The following is a 22,233-nucleotide window of genomic DNA, read 5'->3' as shown; positions in this document are numbered from 1 at the left end:
CTCTGCAGAAGCACAATCCTGGGGCTGCTTCACAAGCAATCAATCACCCTTCCACTGGAGTGATGAGTGCAGGGTCTCTTTGCCAGCTGTTGGCACCTCACTAACTAACCTTTCTCTCTTTACAAAGCAGCCCTTCTCAGCAAGACATCATCAAACCCTGATCATCAAAGCCTGACAGGGCCCAGGCCTACAGCTGCAGTAGGTACTCCACACTGAGTGCACACAGCAACTGGTTGAAAAGATGAGTGCTGAACCCTAGACTTAGCATTCCACAATTAGTCATTATGATGATGGAAAGCCTCATGACCACAGTGTGATACACAGAATGCACTTGGACTAAAACCTGTAATGACAATGCTGTTTTATAAAAGCTGTCTCTCTTAACAATATGCCTGAAATGGAGAAAAGAATTCTGAAAGAAAATAAGTGTCAAATAACTAACTCCTCATTAGAAATAGGGACCACCTGACACCAATGTGTGTATATGAGTGGGGAAGGGTGGATAGAAAAAATTATGCTTTACTAAGGATTTGGGGGGCAACAGAGCCCAAGGAAGAGCCTTATAAAATTGTTTTCTGCTGCAGATTAAGAAAATATATTTTGTATTCACTAATCTCTGCTAGTAAAGAGGCCTGAATAAAAAAATATAAAAAGAGCTATAACAATATACCATTTCATCTAATCCATCAAAAAATGACATTTCTAATATAATTTTCTCCTAAACTGAGCTTGCCTGTATGTTTTATACAAACTATGTGGCACAAAATAAGAAACAAACCCCAGGTTGTTTTGTCATGTTGTCTTCATCCAGGGATTGCAAAAATCTCGATTCTGAAACACACAGAAAAAAAAAAAAAGTTTTACTGTCAAGCCACTATAGATACCAGACTTATTATAAATAGTAATAATAATAAAGTCTTGGTAAAAAGTATTTTTTAATAGCACTGGGGTTTTGAAAATCCAGGCAAAATCCAGGCAAATTGTGATGGCTGATATTCAACAAGGGTATGTAGAGACAATGAGGCATCTCAAACCTGCCTGCCAAATTCAACATTGGTATAAATCTACATAGCTCTGCCGACATTAATAGCAGTTTATAGCAACTGAGGATCCAGCTCAGAATTTGGAACCTCACATTTATTTGTACTGGTCAATATCAATGTATCTAGATTTACAGCAAACAGTAACTGAGCATTGCATTGACATTCAGTACCAAAGAAGCTTGTCAGTCTTATTTAATGTCAGAAAAGCAGCACACCTAGAAGTGACAAGATCTTGCATTAATACAGTGAAGGTAGTGTGTGCTCTATTTTGTGATACATAAATAAGTTCCCAAGCAGGACTTCAGATGCCTTTGACATATCAGAAAAATACACTTATGCTTTCATCTATATGAACAGGAGTATTTTCAGCAACACCCCAGACAAGGAGGCATTCCCATGTGGTCCAAACCTTGTGCTATCTCCTTGCTCCAGCAAGCTCGACAACAGCAAGTCTGGGTCAGCACTGCATCCCTCACAGATAGTATCATGCTAACACCACACTCCTGTGTTAAGCTGATATCCATGCATCTCTAGGGATCACATCTGTGGTGATATTGCGCAGTAACAATGGCTTAGGTGAAGTAGTTCTTCAGGAGCTAGGTCAAAACCAGCTCCCCAAACTCCATTCTTGCACCAACAAGAACACATTCTTGTGCAGCTTGACTGATAAACACCAAGACAATGCACAAGATACAGATTCATAAAATATAGCTTAGTTTAATTTTGAATAGAAAATGCGAAGTCCATAACTGAAATAAAAAACTACATTCTGCTATTTTAAGTAAAATGAAAGAAACCTGTCCTATTGCCCTGGAGTTTGGCTGCTAACAGCAACAGACCTATACACAACACTGTCCTCAGATCCTGAGCACTTGTCTTGAAAGAGGAGGACACGTCCTCTACTAGAGGCATTCACTTAGCTTCCTCTAACCCACCGCTAAAACATACTCAAACTGAGATGCACCCATCTCACCGTCATCTGGGTTTTCTTCTCACATATACAGTGGAGTACTCCACAGCAACTGCTAACTTGTCTGAGACACAAAATAGGGACATTCTCATCCTTAAAAAGGTCCTTTTCTCTCCTTTCATAATAACAAAATGAAGAACAAACTTCCTCAACATTTCCTTAGTCAGCACATATTTAGTTTTAGAAAATTTTAAGTTAATTTGTAGATTTTTCATAAGAACTCTTTACCTCCAAAATCAGCAACAACTGCATGTCCATCCTCATACAGAAGAATATTATGACTGGAAAAAAAAAGAAAAATATTTATTATAGGTAATTGTTTAATAGTCTCTTACAGTTGCTGAAAATTTTACAGTTTTTGATTCATAGCTAAAATCTTGATGACTTTAAGTCATTTACTTAAGAAAATAAATGTCTGTAGATAAATCACTTCAGCTGTCTCTCCTATTTATTGTTATAAAATACACATAAACTCTGAGAAGGCAAACCCAATAGCTTCATTAATGAAATACCAATTTCTAATCAGTACTAGATCAAAACATTTTCTGTAATTAATTATTGATCAATTATAATAGCTTTATTAAATATATGTACTTAATCACAGTGATGGAGTGAAAAAGATTTGAATATAAAAACAGTGATATTTTAAATAAAATTATGTGGACTGATTCTTTTGTCTTTTATGGCTTTCCCCTAACTGTAATTTACGCTTTCCCTAACTGTAAATTCATAGTGTCATTTCCTAATTTATGTCAATGTGTAGAAGGGCAAGAATAGATCTGAAGAGTCCCATATAGAATGGATCACTGGAAGCTAGACCTCCATTAATCTGGGGAAAAAAAAAAAAAAGACACAATAGGGAGTCCTATTCAATTTAATAACCATACTTTCTAATACAAATGATGCTTTCATGAGACAAAGGTACTGTATTTCTTAAAATATCTCCATCTGTTTATCCATCCCGTAGCTTTTCTCAGTGTCTAGGATGAAAACTTGTCCCTGATAACACTAATGGAGATTGGTCTGTTGATATCACCGGAGGTAAGATTTCAGTCCTGCCCTCCATTCATGTTCCAGTTCAGAAATTTAGCAAACATATTATGTACAATATATGGCCTGTTGACCAATACATAAACAAACGAAAAATAGAACCAGTCCAGCTAAGGCTGGAGGGGATCACAGGAGATGTCTAGTTTAACCTCCTGCAGAAAGCAGAGTCGCCTTGCTGCTGCCCCACCCGATAACCATGGTTATGCCCATCTTCGCATGCTTGGGTAAAAGTTTAGCCACTATTGAATTACTGGATTTGCTATTGTTTCCCCCCAGATTACTGTTCTACTTGCATTTATTACTGTACTATTATTTACAAACTGTTTATCTTTAAAGCTGTTGGTGTGGTGTCTGTTCCTGTAAGCCCAGTCTATCAGGGCCACCCTAAGGCCCTGGGAACGCCTGAGTGACAGTGGCAATGCCACAGCATAGGTCGAAATGCCAAGAGAAAGCCGAGTTAAAGAGAGGAGCCTAAATTTCCTGTGATGAGGTTTACAAAGAAATTTAAGAGTTGAAAATGTTATCAGGCACATAGGCCTTATGAGAAAGATCTGATGTCTAGAAAGAATTAACAGCAAAATTTCCCTGAACTGCAGTGTAAACAGATTAGTATCAGCAAGAATAAACAGTTACACTAAGTTCTTGAAGTCTGTTGTTAATAGCAATCGTTTCATCTTCAAAGAGAGTAAATCAAAACATGGAAGAATAACCATTTTTCTATTACTTTACAAATGAAATTTCAAACTTCTGGGTTTCACTTGATGTACGAGGCCTGTCTCACCACTCTACGAAAACACACAAGCACAGGCTAATTTTTCAAACAATAACTCAGCCAGTGGATCTCAACTATCAGTACTTATGCTGTATTTATGAATGTCAACTTGGAAAATCTACTGCAAGTTCAAGCCAATGCCCAGCGAAAAGTGGACATTGTATGCTGGTCTGTGGTCTGTGTGTAGCTCTCATCATGACAGCAGATTAGATAGCAAAAGAGGTAAGACTGGTTGATCAACCATAGCTTCTTTTTACTTAAAGATTAATTTCAGGTTAGCAGAAAGCACTAGAAAAAGATTGAAATATGTTTTTCTCCCCTTCCTGGGGAAACCCAGGACATAACAATCAGGGTCTTTAGGATCAAAGGAAAATACTCTCTTTGTAAGATGTCTGCTCTGACATCACCCTGGTGTATTACCAATGTATTGTCCTTGTATTTCATCATGAACGGCTATCACTCCCAGAGGTGCTATGCTCAGTAGACATTTACCATGGGTCCACCAGCCTCAGAAAAATTATCCAGACATATAAAGCGTGAGAACATTTTGGAGTGCACAAGGAATATAATTAACCAGAATGATAGCCCTAAGCATGCCAGACGCATTTTAGGGGTTAAATGAACTGAGGTAATTAGGATAATTTTTAATCTGAACTCATTATTAGAGTCATTAGTTTGCGAACACATCTGCTTGATGTGGAATCGCTTAAATAGTTGAGACCATAAAATATATAGAAGCTATTTTTCAGCAGCTTGATGATAACACCTTGAAAGCTGATACAGAAAAATCACCAGTCCACTAGATGGAATATTTTGATGTACAGGCTAGCCAGGATCACACACAATGGAATTACAATTTGTATTTATCATAAAAAATTACATTTGCAAAAATTGCAGTGCATTTTGATTGTGATAGTGGAACCACTTGTTGGCATGTCCTTCCAAAGCTCCCTTGACAAACTGGTCTATACAATGAAATCAGCATGCCTGGAGAGTGGTGGTTGCATCTGAGAACAGTAGCAAGGAAAGATTTGAGGCAATGGCTGGTGTCACACGGAGCACACTCTGCTTAGGACTGTGGCCATAGCTGTGGCTTGACCAAGCAGAATTTCATGGACAGAAACGCTGTGTAGCACTTGTGCATTAAGCCCAATACTTACTGAAAATGCTGGAGTTATGTGTGAGGACTGCACTGTTGACTTCAGCTTGTTCCCTGCATCTGTTCACCTCATCTCCATGTACTACAACTACAGCTGACTGTGCACAGTGGAGAATGCCCAGGATTTCAGGCGTAGCCTAGGAGAAGCTGATGTACACTTCTGCTAAATGAATTGAGGACAGCAAGAAATCCCAGGAAAATATGATGTTTATATGTTAGGCATATATATTAAGTATTTATCTCAATATAAATCTTCATCTTTGCCCCAGTTTCTGGAGTTAGAGAGGAGGAAATAAATGCAGGAAAACTTCTGTTTGGTGAGCACTTGTATGACTTGTCTGTCAGGGCTCCTGAGATCAAAGAAATTATTTATCTAAGATAATTAGTTGTGCTGGCACATAGAGAAGTGTTTTAGTTTTAGTGAAATATTTGAAACCATAGCAACTGCAAGCCTCAGTGAATGTAAAGGATTGGATAACGAGAACTTTAACTGACTGTTGGCAGAGATCTATTTGGAAGCTTAGAGTTAAGCCTACTGGATTTATCTTAAAACTACTAGAACTGATGAGTTGAATTAGGAGATTTGTGTTGTGGTTTAAATCCATTTATTGAAGGTAATGTGAAGAAAATTCAGCTTTATTTACATATTATTTGTTCAAAGACAGTGATGGAAATGGATATCTGGAGGGAAACGTAACCCTACATATGTATCCATCCTATCAATCCTGAAATGGCTACTAATATTTGCATTTACAGATTAAGGTCTTTAGGGACTACTCCAACCTTCTACGTAACAAAGGCCATTCAACCCCTCTGAATTCTTGATTCAGTTTAAGAACTGTGGCTGACCCAGATGATATGATTTGAAAAAAGAAGACGCGTTCCTCATTGGTGAGACAACTACACTGAAGGGGTCAAAAGGCTTTTTGACTGAACTGGCACAACCATCTAAATGGTTATAGCATAGCCTACGTTATTGAAAAGTAGACCTTTCTGAAAGGCTTTTAGCTTAGCATGTGCCCAGCACATGCATTAAGTTTGTAACTCAGTAGTATCTGCAACAGATGTGTTATCACAATGATCTGTGAAACAAACTTCCTCTAATTGACTCTGGTCAGAAAGTACTGAAGGCTCATGCAGAATGCATATAGTCTTTCATGCAATCTTACTTACACAGAGAGGCTACCAGATTAAAAGATACTCCAAAAGTTTTGTCATCTTCTCAAAACCTAACTCATACAACTTCCTAGGAAGAACACAACAACAGCACGGCAATAACAAGAAGCTAAATGAGTTCTTGCTGATTTTTCTGCTATCTGTTCAGATCTATCCATAAGATGCATATGTTTGTTAGAGTTATTAACAAAAGGACACTGGGATGGAGACATTTGCAGGAAGTTGATAGTATAGAGACCAGGTTAATGTCACAAAGAAAATTAAACCTAAAGTTCTTGCAAGTAAACTCATTTCCAACAGCAGGCTAGAAAATAAACCCAGGTATCTCAGGAATTTTTCAAGATTTCAACTTTTGTTTTTGTCCTGAATTAAGAAAATTAAGATGGAAATGAGACATTTCATAACGTGCTGTGCAAGAAAAAAGACTGTTTCCTGCACACCTGTAAATACCTAAAAAATAAATAATGATTAAAGTGTTCCAGTCTGCCTTTACCCTCTATGCTGGCACATGTTATAAATTACAATAAACCCTAGAAGCTTACATTCTTCAACTAGCAAAAACACCACGTATCAAAAGGAACATTCCCAGGGGGAATTGCAATAAACTTCATGCATTACAGAAAACAAACAAAGAAACCAACCCCTCCCTCCCCAACTTCTTTGGTAGAATATAGTTCAGATGGAAAGTTTCCACAGTTCTGATCTAGGCTTACATGCAGGCTGGTCACTAGAGGGAGATGCAATGCACAATTTGTAAGCATGTGACATTACCACTGAATTTTCTTATACTGTGGATCTCTGTGATATGGATCAATTACACCCTTTGGTAACACCTATTTTAGTTTAAATGCACATGTTCATTCTGGAGAGATAATTTAAATGACATTTATTTTGCCAATACTAAGAAGTGCTGTATAGAGAAAAAGAACAAAATATGGGCAATGTTGGAATAGGTAGTATTATCTTTTTGCTGACTGTTATCTTACATAGCATTACAATTTAAGATAGTTTCATTTGTTGCTTGTGCTTGTCAATATATTGTGGAACTAAACCACTAAAGAATAATAGTCTTTATCAGGTATATATCCTTTTTTTTTTTTTTTTTTTTAAATCTTATTTTATTTCTTGTATCCAATCCTTAATAGCCCCAAAAGGGAAAATGAAAGACAAAAAAAGGAGAGATCGTTTTCCCTTCTCTCAGTCTTTTAATCCCAAGAGAATGGCAATGAGTATTAAATCAAACCAGATTCTTTGACACTCTTGGTTACATCTCCCAAAGACAGACATAGTCCTTGGTCTTTTAGAAGAGACTATTGGTTTTAAGAGCAGTGTGACACTGTAGATATAGCTTAGTGAATCTTCAAACATAAATCTTGAAAATCTATCTTTCTCCTAATACTGGCCCCCATTTCATGGCTTTTGTCTGAACTGTGGAATTTGAAGTTTGCACTTGCAGCCCAGAAAGCCAGCTGTATCCCGGGCCGCATCAGAAGCACGGCCAGCTGGTGAGGGAGGTGATTCTCCCCCTCTGTTCTGCTCTTGTGAGCAGCTCTCCATCTGGGGCACTGTGTTCAGCTCTGGGGCCTCCAGCACAAGGAGGACATGGAAGTATTAGAACACGTCCAAAGGAGGGCCACAAAAATGATCAAGGGGCTGGGGCACCTCTCCTACAAGAACAGGCTGAGGGAGCTGGGGTTGTTCAGCTTGGAGAAGGCTGCAGGGAGACGTTACAGTGGCCTTCCAGTACCTAAAGGGGGCTACAGGAAAGCTGGGGAGGGACTCTTTGTCAGGGAGTGTAGGGACAGGACAAGGGGGAATGGCTTTAAACTAAAAGAGGGTAGGTTTAGAGTAGATATAAAGAAGAAATTCTTTTTTATAAAGAAGAAAGTCTTTCTTTTATCTCTCAGCATGCAAGCATCTCCTCATGCAACAAACTAACAAACTAGACAGGGATTTGTTAGGATAATTCATTCAGTCCCCAAGCACTGAATAAACACCTATATACATGTTTATACAATTATGGGCTTCTGCGAATCCATAAATGCCTTTCAGATCCATTTATTTTCTTCTTCTTCATAATATATTGAATATACAAAATGATGTGTCATTTTACTACATTGCTTACTTACCTTTGACAGCATATGGTTATCAAAACAGAAGCGTTCCCTCCCTGTATACAAATACATTTTAGCTACTCATGCTCAGAACTGGCTGTAGAAAGACTCCTATTTTCATAGGTGTGTAGCATATTTGAGCACTTTTCCAGAGGGTAGCTAACGAACAACAAAGAACTAGTTTCTCTCTCTTGGTGTTGCAGGTCTCTCTCAGAACTGAGAGGATGCCTTCAGAATAACAGAATCTCATCACAATTTATGCACTACTGTTTCAGATATGCTGTGTTAAGAAAACTATGGTTATGGAATAATAAAAGATATCTGCATGCTTAGAATTTCAGTATTTTCATATTGCTATCCACCTGGACTACAGGACTTTCACTTGGGAAAACTCCTAGTGTGACTCAAGTCCACAACATTCGATGGAGTTGTTTATGATTTGGGAAGCTGAACACAAACTTGTAACATTTATTTAATACAATGAAATTGCAGTCACTAGGAAGTTAGGAACATAAGCATACTCACAGCACCATGCAACTTCAAATTGGAATTAGGGTTTAGGATTACGATTTAGGATTAGTGGCTGAAAACCTAAGGTGAGCTAGGAGGAAAATGCAAAGCTTTTCTAAAGAGACAAAGAACACTAAATAGCCTTTTTGGAAGGCACCTACTTAATATTAAGAGAATAAAAGTTTTATGATAATCCAAGAGAATGTGAAGAGGCCAGTTGATAGATGATGATAGATGTAAGGCAATTCCAACTTTTTAAGTGCAGATAAACTATCAAAAGATTAATATATTATTTGTTCCTTGAAGTCTCGAATACATAATGGCATTCCAAGTGAAATACATGCATTAGTCAACCAAACTTACAGCCTACATTATAGATATCAGACTATTAAGTGGTTGGTTGTGACAGCAGAGGACTGGGTTTGTTGACTCACATAATATCTCTCAGTCCTAAACTGAGTGATGACTAAATGATTCTTTTTGGTCTTATTATTTACAGAGCAGGATGAAAAAAAGACTATGTACGGTGTTTGAAAATACCTCCCAGCTGAGAAAAATGATGTTCTTTCACTCCTGTATGTGTAGAAACAGGCTATTTTGAATCTTTTTTTTTTTTTTTCCTAGGCATCAGTATTATTTCAGATTCACGTCTTGTTCAACATGACACTCTTAACTGAAGGTTTTTTTAGAAAAGAAGCTGAACTGTAGAATAGTTGATGACAGTTTGGAAAGCCATAGTTTCAAGTCAATACATTGTGAAAAATAAGGGACAATAGTTTGCAACTAGGATAGCATCTAGTTATACTAAAAAGTAATCTGATTCACTTCATTGTATTTACAGCTTTTGAGATCCTTTATTCTTAACCTCACAGTGGATCTGTTGTGAACTTCACAATATCTGTGTGAAGTTATAAATGGTTGTATCCTGCAATGGGCATTGATTTCAGAGGATATTACAAACTTCTTATGTGAGCTGTAGTACATATTGATTTCATCAGTGTCCAAATTACTTTTCTTGTAATATTGACTTTTTTTTTTCCCAAAAGGAAATATGTGTGTGCAGAACAGTCTTCACATTAGAAAGTCTGGCTTTCAAATCAGTTATAAGCATTTCTGTGCTGCCCTTCTATACCCTTAAAAATGTTTCTGAATCACATGTTGCCATGTGTACTGTATGTAGCAGAGAAAGCTGGCTAAATAAATCATATGAGCCAATAACTATCATTTGACTCATGTACTGTTCACCACATACACCAAGTTCTCACGTACACCTGTGAACTAAGGTTTCCAACACCTCTCAAAAGTACACTGCTTTTTTCAAAAGTGAATGTGTAGAAATACAGATTTAAAATCTCTACTATGATTCCCTGCTATCTCTTCCATTTTTAGAAATATAAACCCCATAAGATTGGTGCAGCATAGATATAAATGCAATTTCAAAATGCTGAAATAAGGTTTGAACTGAGAAAGGATTTCTCAGTTCCTTTCAGGGCTCAAGACACATGATATTACCAAATTATGAATGATCTGGCAGGGGTCATGCAAGAGGGCCCATGAAGGGGGCCCTCTGGTGCAGCGCCTGTCTGAGTGAACACAGACGGGCATTATTTTCCCTGTGGGAGACTGGGTAGCTCTGGGTCTGTGTGTGCATTGGTACAATTCTGCTTTCAATGCACTCTGCCCTGTCAGCAAACTTAGCACAGATACAGCACTGCAGGCATTCTTCATTTCCAGCAAGCTCAAAGCAGAGACAGTCATGCCTGTCTACACCTGCAGGCAGGCATGTCTAAAACACTTCCAAAGCAGGTCTTTGCTTTCCTAAAACCCATAACTGGATTCTGTTTTCCTCCACTGAGTACACTGTCTCTTGACCTTCCCTCTCCCCCTTTCCCTCCTGCCCATTCTCCCATCTGATCGCAAGGATCGTACGCCAGCTACAGCAAAGGCTGCTTCTCAGTGTGACTGGAGAGAATGGGATGGCTCCTTTGTATTCTTTTCTATTTTTCTGGTGCTTCACTAAGTTTTATTCAAGGTAAACACGTGGCTGTCACCAAAGCTGGATTTTAACAGGTAGTTGCATACCTCTTTTCTTTGTAGGGAGATGCAGCAAAAGGAAGGCGGCTGGCCAGAACAGCCTGTATTTTATTGCAAATGCACAGGTGCTTCAGAGGGTATTTTAAAAGGAAATGTTCCAACAAAGACCTCCTAACATCAATAACCCCAGCACAGAACTCTCAGTCACACTGTCCTGAAGCTGGCGTGCTCTCTCTTTTCTTGATGCAACATATGGCACGTGGCCAGATGCAGCTTGTGAGAAGGGTGAACTAGGGAAACTGGTGGCACGCAGACCAACAGAGTACTGAAGAAGCCCAGTGTCGCAAAATCAGGTCACTGAGTGGGGACCTGGAGCCAAGGGTACCGACAAGACACGCTTGTCTCAGCTGCACCCTCCCCTGCTCTGTCCCTAACACTCCCGTCACCAGGCAGCGAGACCCAGGCTCTTCAAGCACTTGGGAAAAGACACCCGCGTGGTCTGATCAGGGTGCTAGACTGGAGGGTTTCCTGGCACTGACAGTGTGCACGGACAGGCAGGCCTTCTGTGTGGACTGCAGACAGCCTTAGAACTGCCTTCCTCAGACGGCGGAGGCTGGGGCATACCACCGGTGGTGGGACCTGTGCCTTTCTGAATGTGTGTTTTCAGAAAACCAACATAACGACAGAGACAGGTGTACTCTACCAGTCAGTACAAAAAGAAGTAACCATATGCTCACTGACGAGCATGGTTACAGTTTAAGATATACGGGAAAGCTAACGCTTATTTTTGGGTTCTCTAAAAGGGCTCAATGGAATCCATTTATTGTGAATTACATTTCACAGAACAGCAACAATGAATCAAAATTCATTATTATGCTACAAGGATGTCTGCAGATGTAAGCTTTTCTTTCAAAAATTGAAAAAGTTTTATTTTCCTGGGAGAGACTTTGTAGTATGCATGTAAAATAGCAAATGGAAGGCAAACTTGTGAAGAACAGGTACTAAAAATTAATAATACTGCAGCTTTGATTATTTTTCTTTGTTTGTTTCTGTGCTTGATCAAGATAAAGCACTGCCAGCAGCCAAATTAAAAAAAAAAAAAAGGAACTTGATGCATATTCCACACAAAACATTACATTTATCCCAATTTGGTCAACTCATGTATGTCAACGTTTTGTAGGTCAGTAACACTGAAGTAACTATTTTATATGCAGCATGAATTAGGATTATTTAACAGGTGCTTGTGACATTTTAATCTGCAGAGAAGGATCCACATGCTTAAGAGGAGGTAAAATATCATTAAATGGGGGAGTTTGGGAGAGTGAGAGCCATACAACAGAGTCAGTGCTGCATGCAGATTTTTGCACACAGCCTGCCCTGAGCTGCATGAGTCCAGCACCAGGAGAAGGTCCCTTGTGTCCTGTGCAGTGGAACTGCACCAGTCTTTAATCCTAACAGATCTGCAGCTTAGGGGATCGTCTATACTTTTCCAAGCAGCTCAGAAATAGTCTGAAATTTGTTCAATATCACTTATTCTAGGAGAAAAGGGAAATCCTGAGGTTTTACACACACATTCACTTGTTTTTTGAACCACTTTGATACTATCATAGAATGCAAATACATATTACAGCAGGGACAAGATGTGCCATAAATATTAGCAACCAGAAAAGCTGAAAAGAGGTGGAATAACAGCTCCTCACTTCTATACTTAACTGGGTTAAAAAAAAAAAAAAGGGGGTGATTCTGTGCCTTATACAGAAACAGGGTGATTCTGTGCCTTATACAGAAACTTGATGAGAGAGGAAGCTGTTAAAAGAAACTGGGAAGGTGAACTATTGCCACAGTTTCAAATCCTTTGGGATTTGTAAAGAATCAAGCTCAGGGACAAAACAAAATACTTGCCAAATAAATGTTTGCTAATTAAATATTTGCTAATGAAAGGCATGTACCATATCTAAGATCCAGTACAAGAATATGTATCATGACAATGAAGGCAAGATTTCTTTTGCCTTTTGTAAAATGCTTCTTAGCAGGAAAAGTGTATATAGAGTCTACTGAAAATTGATTTACTGATCAGGGAAGCTATTCCAATTGATTTAGTTTTTCAGCAAAGAACACAAGAGAGGAAGCAGAAAAACACCAATTACATGCTACCAAATAAAAGAGAAAGGCTTAGAAACTAGCATCACAGATTTTCAAAAAAAACTGAGAACATGGGGAAAGATTCACAAAATGCTTTAGCAAGGTGAAAAAAAATTACTACATAATTTTTACATAAAAGCGTATGAATGTGGATGCAACAATGCTTACATGATATTCATCAAAATGTTGACTGAACCAAGTAAAATCATGAGAGTGAAAAGTATATGAGAAAAAGAAATGAAAAAGCTGGCAGACATGATGAAGGGAAAATGAAAGTAATGTTGATGGTCTCAACAAAAAAAGCGTAATTCGACCATATTAGAGCTATAGATATGAGCAAGAACAGTTAGATGAGGAATACAATTATACCAAATCATAGTTTTTAGGACAGATAAACTTAAGCTCTCCCAGCCAGGACTTCCACAAATCAGTATCTTTAAGATTTCTAGTTTCACTTGAACCCAAACCTGAGGATAATAAATTTAATTATAAAAATATAATGGTTACAGTGTAACCATGACTCTCATCATTTATATTAAATCTGATTTTAACTTCCATATATATTTTCTATCAAAAATATTTAAGCAATTTTAGTATGACATGTGGAATTGTTTTGAGACCCCCACCAGATAGCAAATGAAAACATTAATCAAATGTAAGGCTAACTAGAGAGACTCTCAAATGTTGTACCCTTGCTTGAATGTAGGCACATGAATCATGCAAAAGTACAAACTTTTCTGTGGCCTCAGTTTAAATTTGGCCTCTGTCAGTAGCAACAAATATTATCACGATTTCTTGATGTGAAGAAAATGTATTGAGCCCTAGCTCCAACTTCAATCTTTTCAAGGACTGTATAGGCTTTGAATAAACCCAGCCTGACAATAAGCTCAGTCAAGACCTGGTTTGACAGTTTTTGTGAAGAAGCCAAGAAATCAATAAATAGACCCTCTCACCCTGTCTTTACATGGCATACATAAGTGCTTCTAACAAAACAATGCTGAAATGCCCATCTTGGTGCTGAGTGTATGAACATATCTGAAAGCAGGCGGTAGTCTCCAGCAGGAGTTTGTCAGGCCATTACCTCCAGTGAACACTGTACTTACCAATTTTTCTAAGGCAAAAACATATAACCCACAGAAATAAGGTTTAGAAGATTCAGCTCACAAACACTATTGTTACCTCAATGGCACTTGGAAATCTGAAAACCACAGATGATGCAAAAGGAACTCTGTTTTGAGAAATGCAGGAAGATAAATTTGATCTGAGCTGACAGAAGGTTAATAATGAGTTCAGGAGAATCACAATTAATTGTCTTCTGTTAAGGCCACACACAGTTTGAAACGGTGAGACCAAGCATCGTTCTCTTCATGAAGCAGAGGAAAGAAAAAAAGATGAAAGAATCAAAGTGCGTAATCACCCTGGCTTTTACAAAAGCAAGTAGTTCTGCGAGCCTGGCAGATACAATTTCTCTTTCTAAGGACAAGAGACAGAGAAAGAATATTCAGTGCATGTTCCTTTCCCAAAGAACAGGGCCATGAAAAGATCCTTCTACCTTTAATACACTGTAGGTTTAATGAAAGGCAACTGCTATTTTAAGGTTTTAAGGGGATTTTATAACAAAGAGGAGTTGCAGACACCATCCCCATTACCACCAGGCTTCCATCCTCTCTTTCATCTTTCTCACTAAGCCAGCTCTCAGAAACTTTTACAGATAGTTACAGCCATCAAATGAAGGTTAGTTTCTCAAAGGCTTAGTCCAACCATGTCCAGCTGTTATGGCTTAAATTAAATTGATACTAAAATAGTCTTTTATTATTATTATTATTATTAAAGTGTTATAATCATTGTGACTACAATCGCTCACCGCTATAAGACTTGATTTACGTAGTAATAAGCTGATAGATGCCACCATTTCTGATAGCTGTCAGAACTTCTTTTCCAAAGCTGGAAAGCAAAATAAAACTCCCAATTATTCTTAAAACGGCAGAAGGATAACCCCTTTTCCAGGGTAGAGACATGAAAGATTCGTTTTCTTCTCTGTTCCATCAAGCCATGTTGCAGATTCATTTAATGCATTATGTGCATTGCATTAGATTTCAGAACTCACGTAGAGGGTTACAAGCTATATGAAAATGAAAGGTAAAAAAAAAATATATGGCTTCTGAGAAGCCACTGGCAAAACTTAACACGAAAGGGTCAGAATTTCGTTCTTGGTCTTTCTGTTCAGTTATCATAAAGATTTTCATCTAGTAATTGTGTCTGTGGGCTGACTGGGACTCATGCTGAAAACATGACTTCTGCTCTTACACTAAAAAGTTTCAAAAGTTAAGCTACTCTCAGCACTGTACATCAGCTACACTGATGTCCTTATAGCAATTTATCTTTTGACCCTTACAAATGTGATCTGGAATAAGTTCTGTTAGGCAATGATATACTTTTGGGCTCTCTAGTGAGACACTTTTTTGTGTGTGTGGAAAACATTATTTAAAAATCCTTTTGTGCAGAAGCAGTTTTCTAACAGACAGTAGTGACAAGGCATAACACTGAACCATAAGGTTTGGATCTTTTGCAGTCCTGAGAGAGTTACTTAGACTGTAGCATTCAGATGTGGGGGTTTTGGCTTGTGCCATGATAGAGACAAGAAGCCCAGCTCCAAAAGAAAGCATCTCACTCTGAGCTCCAAAGTTTGATGGCCTGAAAGTAAACTATGAAAGTATGTGGTTATATGAAGGAGACACAGTAAGAAAGTAGAAGATGTGTAAAGTCAGAGATAGTGGCATGACAAGAAGGAATCTTGAGTGTTAGGAGGAGGACATTGATGCTATGCAGTGGAGAATCTAGGTATATGGTATTTTATAGGTACATAAAGGAAAAAATAAAAATAAGGTAGTAAGAAGCCATTCTTCTAACTGGTCATTTTTGCAGGTTGATATCCAGGTTGCTTTGTGCACAGCAACTTCTAGTGAATCCACCTTTAATTTAAAAATTGGACACTCATTAAGGCCTGAACCAGCTTTTTTCTTTAACTTTTTCAAAAGTCTCTAGGACTGGTGGAGCCACCTTGATGTTATAAACAGCTATATTTTTTTGAGAAAAAAGTTTAATGTAGATAACATCTGTCCAGTGCCAAGCTCTTCCTCACTCAACAGGAAGTTTATAATATCAGCAGTTTCTCTTTCCCCTTAGTCCGGACTTTGTCGTACAAGATGGGCTAGGATCCATTTGCCAAAGGGCGCATAGTTAGAAACTGTTAGCATTCCTGACTTGGACCCAAACTGAAGAACTGAAAACTCCTCTTAATACTGAGGACTTAGATGGGATACCTTGTAAAAGAAAATGATGACAATTAAAAGGCAGGAAATTGTTCACACCATTGTGCAGATATCCCGTGGGAGAGCAAAGCCCAAAAATTCCCAGTCAGAATACTTTTGTATTAGAAGACTAGCAGAACTAAGAAGCATGTTTTATCATTAGCAAAAGGAGGCATTTTTACGTAAATATCTCACAATTCAATACAGTTAGGTATTTCACCATCCTTCACTATAATATGCACATCATGATACTATTTTCATAGCTTAGGAAAGCAAGAAGAGACCTTCTGAGAACTCAGGTATCAGCAAAGATAAATGAATGAGTGCACAGACCTGCACTAGATCTTACCTCTTACAAGTGATCCAATCATAGATGTTTTTAACTGTAACAAATGTATCAAATAAACGAATAAACAGTGATATAAACTGGTAATTATGGGGAAATATTTAAAGTAAAGAAAAAAAAGACAAAACAAACAATGGGAGGGAAATCAAGTAATGAAAGAAAATGACTGTTATTTGAAAGCACTGTGCTATGCTATAAATAAACTGAGAATTCTCAAGTGGAAAATTAAAAACTCCAACAACTCCAAAATAACCAAACAGATTAAAAAACTGTTTGCATCCATCTTTCCAAAACAGTAGAAGAAAGTATATGCCTTAATGGGAAATCCAAACAACAAGACAGAAACAAGTGAATTGTGTCCAGTATTTCATCATCTCTGTTATAACAAAGATAGTCTCCAAAATGCCAAACTGTCAGGACTGAGCATTCTCTATATTAAGGAGAAGCAGCAAGACTGGGAGACAGAAACTGACAAAACATTAGTTGACTTTATCAAAAGCTGACTTAATTCAGGACATACCCCTGAAAACTAGAAAACTATGATATAAGGAACTGGTAACACAACAAGAAAGAAGAGACTTGATGGTAATCTGCCACCTGTGGAGAAGATATTTTAAGCTGTTAAGAAGATCAAGAGCTGCAACATTTCCTTTAGTAAAAGCACCACCTGGTTAAGAGCAGCCAACAGGTGCAGGGAGGGAACATACTTGGGGCTCACCATTTTTTTTTTTTTTAATTTTTATTTTTTGGATTCTCTCAGCATGCCACTGTCAGGGCAGATATAAATGCGGCAGAGTGGACAGCCTGTCCACTTACTGCCTTTGCTCTGAAGGTGAAGGCATGATCTGAGTAGTTTCTGACTGCCAGATTACGCTGCACAACGACCAAATACTGCTCAGCTGGTAAAACAAAGATGGAGGATTCTCACCTGGATCAGCATTGCACTGACAGCCTGTGCTTGAGACAGGCATTATTTACAAATGTAGTCACGAATACACTTTGTTCTATCCCTTGTAAGATTTCCCTGAAACCTGAATTCCTCCTTAACTGGTCAGACTTTTGTCCTGCAAAACTTTGCAGCCAAATCATTTGATAATTGTAATCAGTTCAAAATGCATTGAAAGAGAATTCAAAGTGCACTTTGGAGTTTGACTGTCCCAGTGTCTTCTGCTAATTCATGGAAATGTGTGAATAAGTGATTTTTGTGAACTGTTTTGTTTTGCACTGACTCAGAACATTTTATGGAGCATAACCTCATTGAATAAAAATGGGGAGCAGATATTTCTCAACAGAATTACACTTGTTCATGTGATGAAACATTCAATTTTTTTTTTTTTTTAGAATTAAGTTCTTAGTTTCACTTAAAAACTTAGAAGTAAAAATTAAAAGAATAGCAAGAATAGAAAAAATTATTTAAATTGTCAAAATAAAGCATTTCAAAGGCCTCTAAAATGTAGGTTTAGACTTTCTTAGGCTACAAGAATTTTGATAATTGACATAGCTTTGAAAGTGTTCAGTCAATCAAAGCAACGTATAAAATAAAATTTGGCAAATTTTATGTAGCTCTGTTATAGTAAAATTGCAGAATATGGTTTATACTAATATACTTCTATTAGGTCTCCATACAGTCAGTATATACAGATAAATAAATCAGGTCATCAATATTCTCCTAAACATCATATGAACATCATATCCACACAGAAACACCATATCTGCACATCTAAATCAAGTAATTGGCAATGGTTACAAGAGGTTAATTTCTGTTTAACTTCTTCAGTATGCAGGGATGTTTTTTTCTTTCATAACCACAAATAGAGATATTTCATTTAATAAAGGGACCTCAAGAGCATTTTTAAAAGTACTGTTTTGAAGCAAAATTTCTTGGGGACTGAGAGAAAATTCAGATATAATTCATATATAATATAATCGTTATATATATGCCTGGCTCTCAAATTTCTCACAATGGGCCCCTGCAAGAGAAAGGATACCAAGTGAGGTCAGCTTTGGCTTGCATGTCTATGACTGTTCTTATATACAGATCTATTCTCTCTCTTCCTCCCTCCCCCCTCCCCGGTATTCATGTCATGCTTTAAATCTCAAGAAAACTCCCATTTATAAAGAACAAATGTATTTGTCCTTCAAATATATAACCATTTGAAGTCCCTTAATTTATAGGTGTCCTTTGTAGTGTTGTCACTGTAGGTACACTTGAAGCAAGAAAACTGAACCTTTCATGTATGAAGGCCATGTTCTTCTCTTGAAGATGCCAATACCAATGTACAGAAAATGGCTTGCTGTCTCTTTTATATCTTTCCTTCACAAATTGATACCAGAACCCTGAGCTAGGCATAGTCTCACAATCAGTTTACTTTTTCACTCAGCAAGGGAAAAATTAATCTCCTTTTCCCCCCAAAATGAGTGTATTTCACAAGGAATTTTTCAATGCACCTTTCAATATTGCTAGGAAATGAAAACTTGGAGCAAGACATGGGCAAATGTTCTTCATTGTATCATCATAACCCTATAGGACCAATCACTTGAGGTATAAACAAAATGAACACTTCTTAATTCTATTTAAAACAAGCAGTAAAACAAATGGCAAATGAAGAAAGGTATGCCTGATACTGAAGAAAACCCATTTTGTAACTCAATTCATCCTACTTTTTAAAAAATTATTTCCGTAGAACTTTCTTGTCACAGTGATCATATATATACTTGAAGGAGCTGTTTGCAAACAACCTACTGTGGCCAAAAAGTGCAACAGCTGTTCAGCACTAACTTCTTTGTCTAGTTGCTTTTCTTGATATATGCCTATAGGTAATTTTGATTAGTCTGCTCCCAAAGCAGAATTTAGCACAGAATGGCTAGTTTAAGTGAATTCTGGTATAGATATAACACAAAGAAATTCCACTCAGTAGAAATGTTTCTTGTTTCTAAGAAATACTGAACATCGGTGGGCCAAATGTAAGAAGATAGTTTTTTGTTTGTTTGTTTGTTTTTAACAGTTGCATCCTTCAGTGAAAATTACAGTTCAGCAAATGTGTCTCATGAAGTTTGCATAAAAACAGTGAGTATATTTCAAATCAGTTTCACTTCCAGAGGGAAATCTGGGTAACCGACTCAGGCAGACTCCCTTGTCAGTCTAGACTGACTCTAATGTAGACTACCTAATGTAACAGTGCGAGTATAAGCATTAGGCAGTTAATCTAAACTAGCTGGCTACTCCCTCCTGGAACAAGCCTAGGCTCATCCCATTTCAAGACAGGCTCCTAAGATGAATGGAGGGATTGCCTTCTGCAGGTCAAGAAGTATTTCTGTTATTGACCTTAGGGGGACTAGTGACTATTTTAAATTAGGTCCCAAATTATTAGAGGGGTAATTGGTGAAATGAATCATATAATTCCTTGGATTCCAAATATACACTGGGAGGATATACCACATTGCATAAATTGTAAAAAAGCAATCCTGCACGATTAATATATACAAATAGGATGTAAATAGTTCGCAATTTCAGATAAGAAATCTGTCAATTAATTATTAGCATGAAATTGACTACTATGTGTCAAGTCATTCAAGTAAAATGTATTAAAGCCTCCAGTAAATGTGAAAGTATCATGTTCCATTTACCCAGTCCAACTGATGCAAGCAGACCCTCCTCCAAGCTCCAAGAGTTTTAATGAGATACCACACAGTTACAAGAGTCTGCAAGCATAGGTGAGACTGTAGACCATTGCTGTTCCTTTGAAGCTTCATATTCCCTGAATTTTAGAATAAAGAAAGACAGTTACCTGTTCAAATCACGATGTATGATTGGTTGTGTGAGATTGTGGAGGTACTCCATACCTTTAGCTACATCTACAGCAATGATTAATTTAGACTGCAGATCGAGAGTTCTATATATTGAAAAAAAAATATAGTATTACTCAAAGTTAATAAACAGACAAAAATAAATGTAAATCATTCTTATCTGGAAATCCTGGAACCTTTAATGTTGTTTTGAATACAAAATAATATTATATAATCTGTGTAATGTAAATGTATAGAATATAACAAAATGACTACATTTTTTTTGATTAGTTATTAATTTCCCTTGTGCACCCAATAATCGGAATCAAAGCCAATTTTTTTCTATTGTGTTCCTTTTACTATTGTTTCATAGTGAAATGATTAGCATTCACATCAGTACAAATTTACTTGTCTTTCAAATTCTGTACCACAAGCCCTAGCAAAGACCAAGTGTAATACCTCTTCTGTTCATGAAGCAGGGAGAAGAGTGATCCTCCAGAAATATACTGAGTGACTATTGCAAACTGACTTGGGTCATCTAAACAAGCTCCAACAAACTGGATGACACATGGATGATTCAGTCGACAGAGAATGGAAACTTCACGGCAAAACATGTCCACATCAGATTTGGAGCAGTAGGTATTGGCTCGGTAGCTTAGAATTTACATGAGACAAAATTAAGACAAAAACATAATAAAATCATTATGAAAATACTTCAAACTAAGTCATTAACCAAGTGGAATGGAAAAGGCTGGCAAGCTTACCGTTTAATTGCTACAATTTTATTTCTGCATCGTCCCTTATATACTTTTCCAAAAGACCCTAAAATAATTTAAAATAAATATGATAAGGTATTTCTTATGAACATCAGACATTTAAAATGGAGGCATTCTTATTTCTGGTACCTGAGCCGATAATCTCATGGAACTCTATTTCAGAGAGCTGAAGATGGAAGTGCGATGGCAAACCAGCACGGAGGAGAAGAACATCTGCCTTTTCTGCAAAAGAAAACAGTTATCTTATTGGTAAAATGCAGGGTCACACAGAAGTACAGAATATAAGCATTTAACTTCACAAAACCATTACAAAGTAAAAACTGATTTTTCTCCTGTAAAGTGGTTGCCTGGTAATCCTATTCCTTTTTCTTTCAAAATAAACCCCAATAACAAATAAATAATTGCAACATTACAGATGCCTTGGGCCTTCTTGGGTTTAAAATCTTACATACATACAGAATCTGAATTTTGCAACTTAATTTAGTTAACGAACATCTCTCTCTTGTTAATCTATTTGGCTTATTACTATAAAGTTCATCAGAATATTTCTCAATGGAACATTTCAATGCTGCTATGTAAAGGACATAAGGATTTGATTAAACCCAGACTGACCACTTGAAATAGAAAATTGAAAGGACCACCAAAAGTGAAATATTTTGAAGTACTGATATTCATCTGAATGTTTTATCTACAGGTGTTTCAGAATAAAGCAATTTATTCATGGATGTGTGTGTATTTCATAAGTACTAATTCACAGCCCTTTCTCCTAAAAACCAACAAAATATACATTTTAAAGAAAATGAAAGTAAGACGCATAGAGGAATTATCGTGCTGTTGAGCACCTCTGCAGACACCAAGAAGAAAAATTTCAACATAATTGTTTCCTGAAATTATCCTAGGGAGATATAGCTACTGCTTATGCACAACACTACATTTTTGAATGAAAAGAAATCCAGGAATAATTAATCTTGTGTGGTACATTTAGGCTGAAAAACACCTTGGGTAGAAGAGTATAAAACTCTGAGTTTTCCCTTGCCATTGAGA

General features: G+C 37.2%; 1 protein-coding gene and 1 long non-coding RNA gene across 5 annotated transcripts in view; one reads left to right on the top strand and one right to left on the bottom strand.

Annotated features, from left to right (window-relative positions):
- LOC310903180 (serine/threonine-protein kinase TNNI3K) overlaps window positions 1-22,233 on the bottom strand; it is a 74,486-nt gene that overhangs the window by 20,571 nt on the left and 31,682 nt on the right. For all 3 annotated transcript variants that reach the window (XM_083845915.1, XM_083845916.1, XM_083845917.1), the window contains 6 exons: window positions 21,319-21,411; window positions 21,178-21,235; window positions 20,873-21,067; window positions 20,416-20,520; window positions 2,242-2,294; window positions 779-831 (listed from right to left, as the gene is read on the bottom strand). In XM_083845915.1, the coding sequence (XP_083702041.1) occupies window positions 779-831; window positions 2,242-2,294; window positions 20,416-20,520; window positions 20,873-21,067; window positions 21,178-21,235; window positions 21,319-21,411 (557 nt within the window). The remainder of the gene's footprint in view (window positions 1-778; window positions 832-2,241; window positions 2,295-20,415; window positions 20,521-20,872; window positions 21,068-21,177; window positions 21,236-21,318; window positions 21,412-22,233) is intronic.
- On the top strand, window positions 2,301-22,227 carry LOC310903187. 2 transcript variants are annotated; one of them, XR_014587341.1, is made up of 4 exons: window positions 2,301-3,054; window positions 19,633-19,694; window positions 20,890-21,048; window positions 21,352-22,227. It is a non-coding gene; the product is annotated as an uncharacterized lncRNA (long non-coding RNA). The 2 variants fall into 2 exon arrangements; XR_014587342.1 differs by lacking the exon at window positions 2,301-3,054 and having other exon boundaries at window positions 18,457-19,694.

This window comes from Anser anser, assembly GCF_964211835.1.
Source record: "Anser anser genome assembly, chromosome: 8".
Classification (NCBI taxonomy): Eukaryota; Metazoa; Chordata; class Aves; order Anseriformes; family Anatidae; genus Anser; species Anser anser.
The sequence above is the reverse complement of the archived record's forward strand: the minus strand, read 5'-3'. Positions and strand labels throughout refer to the sequence as shown.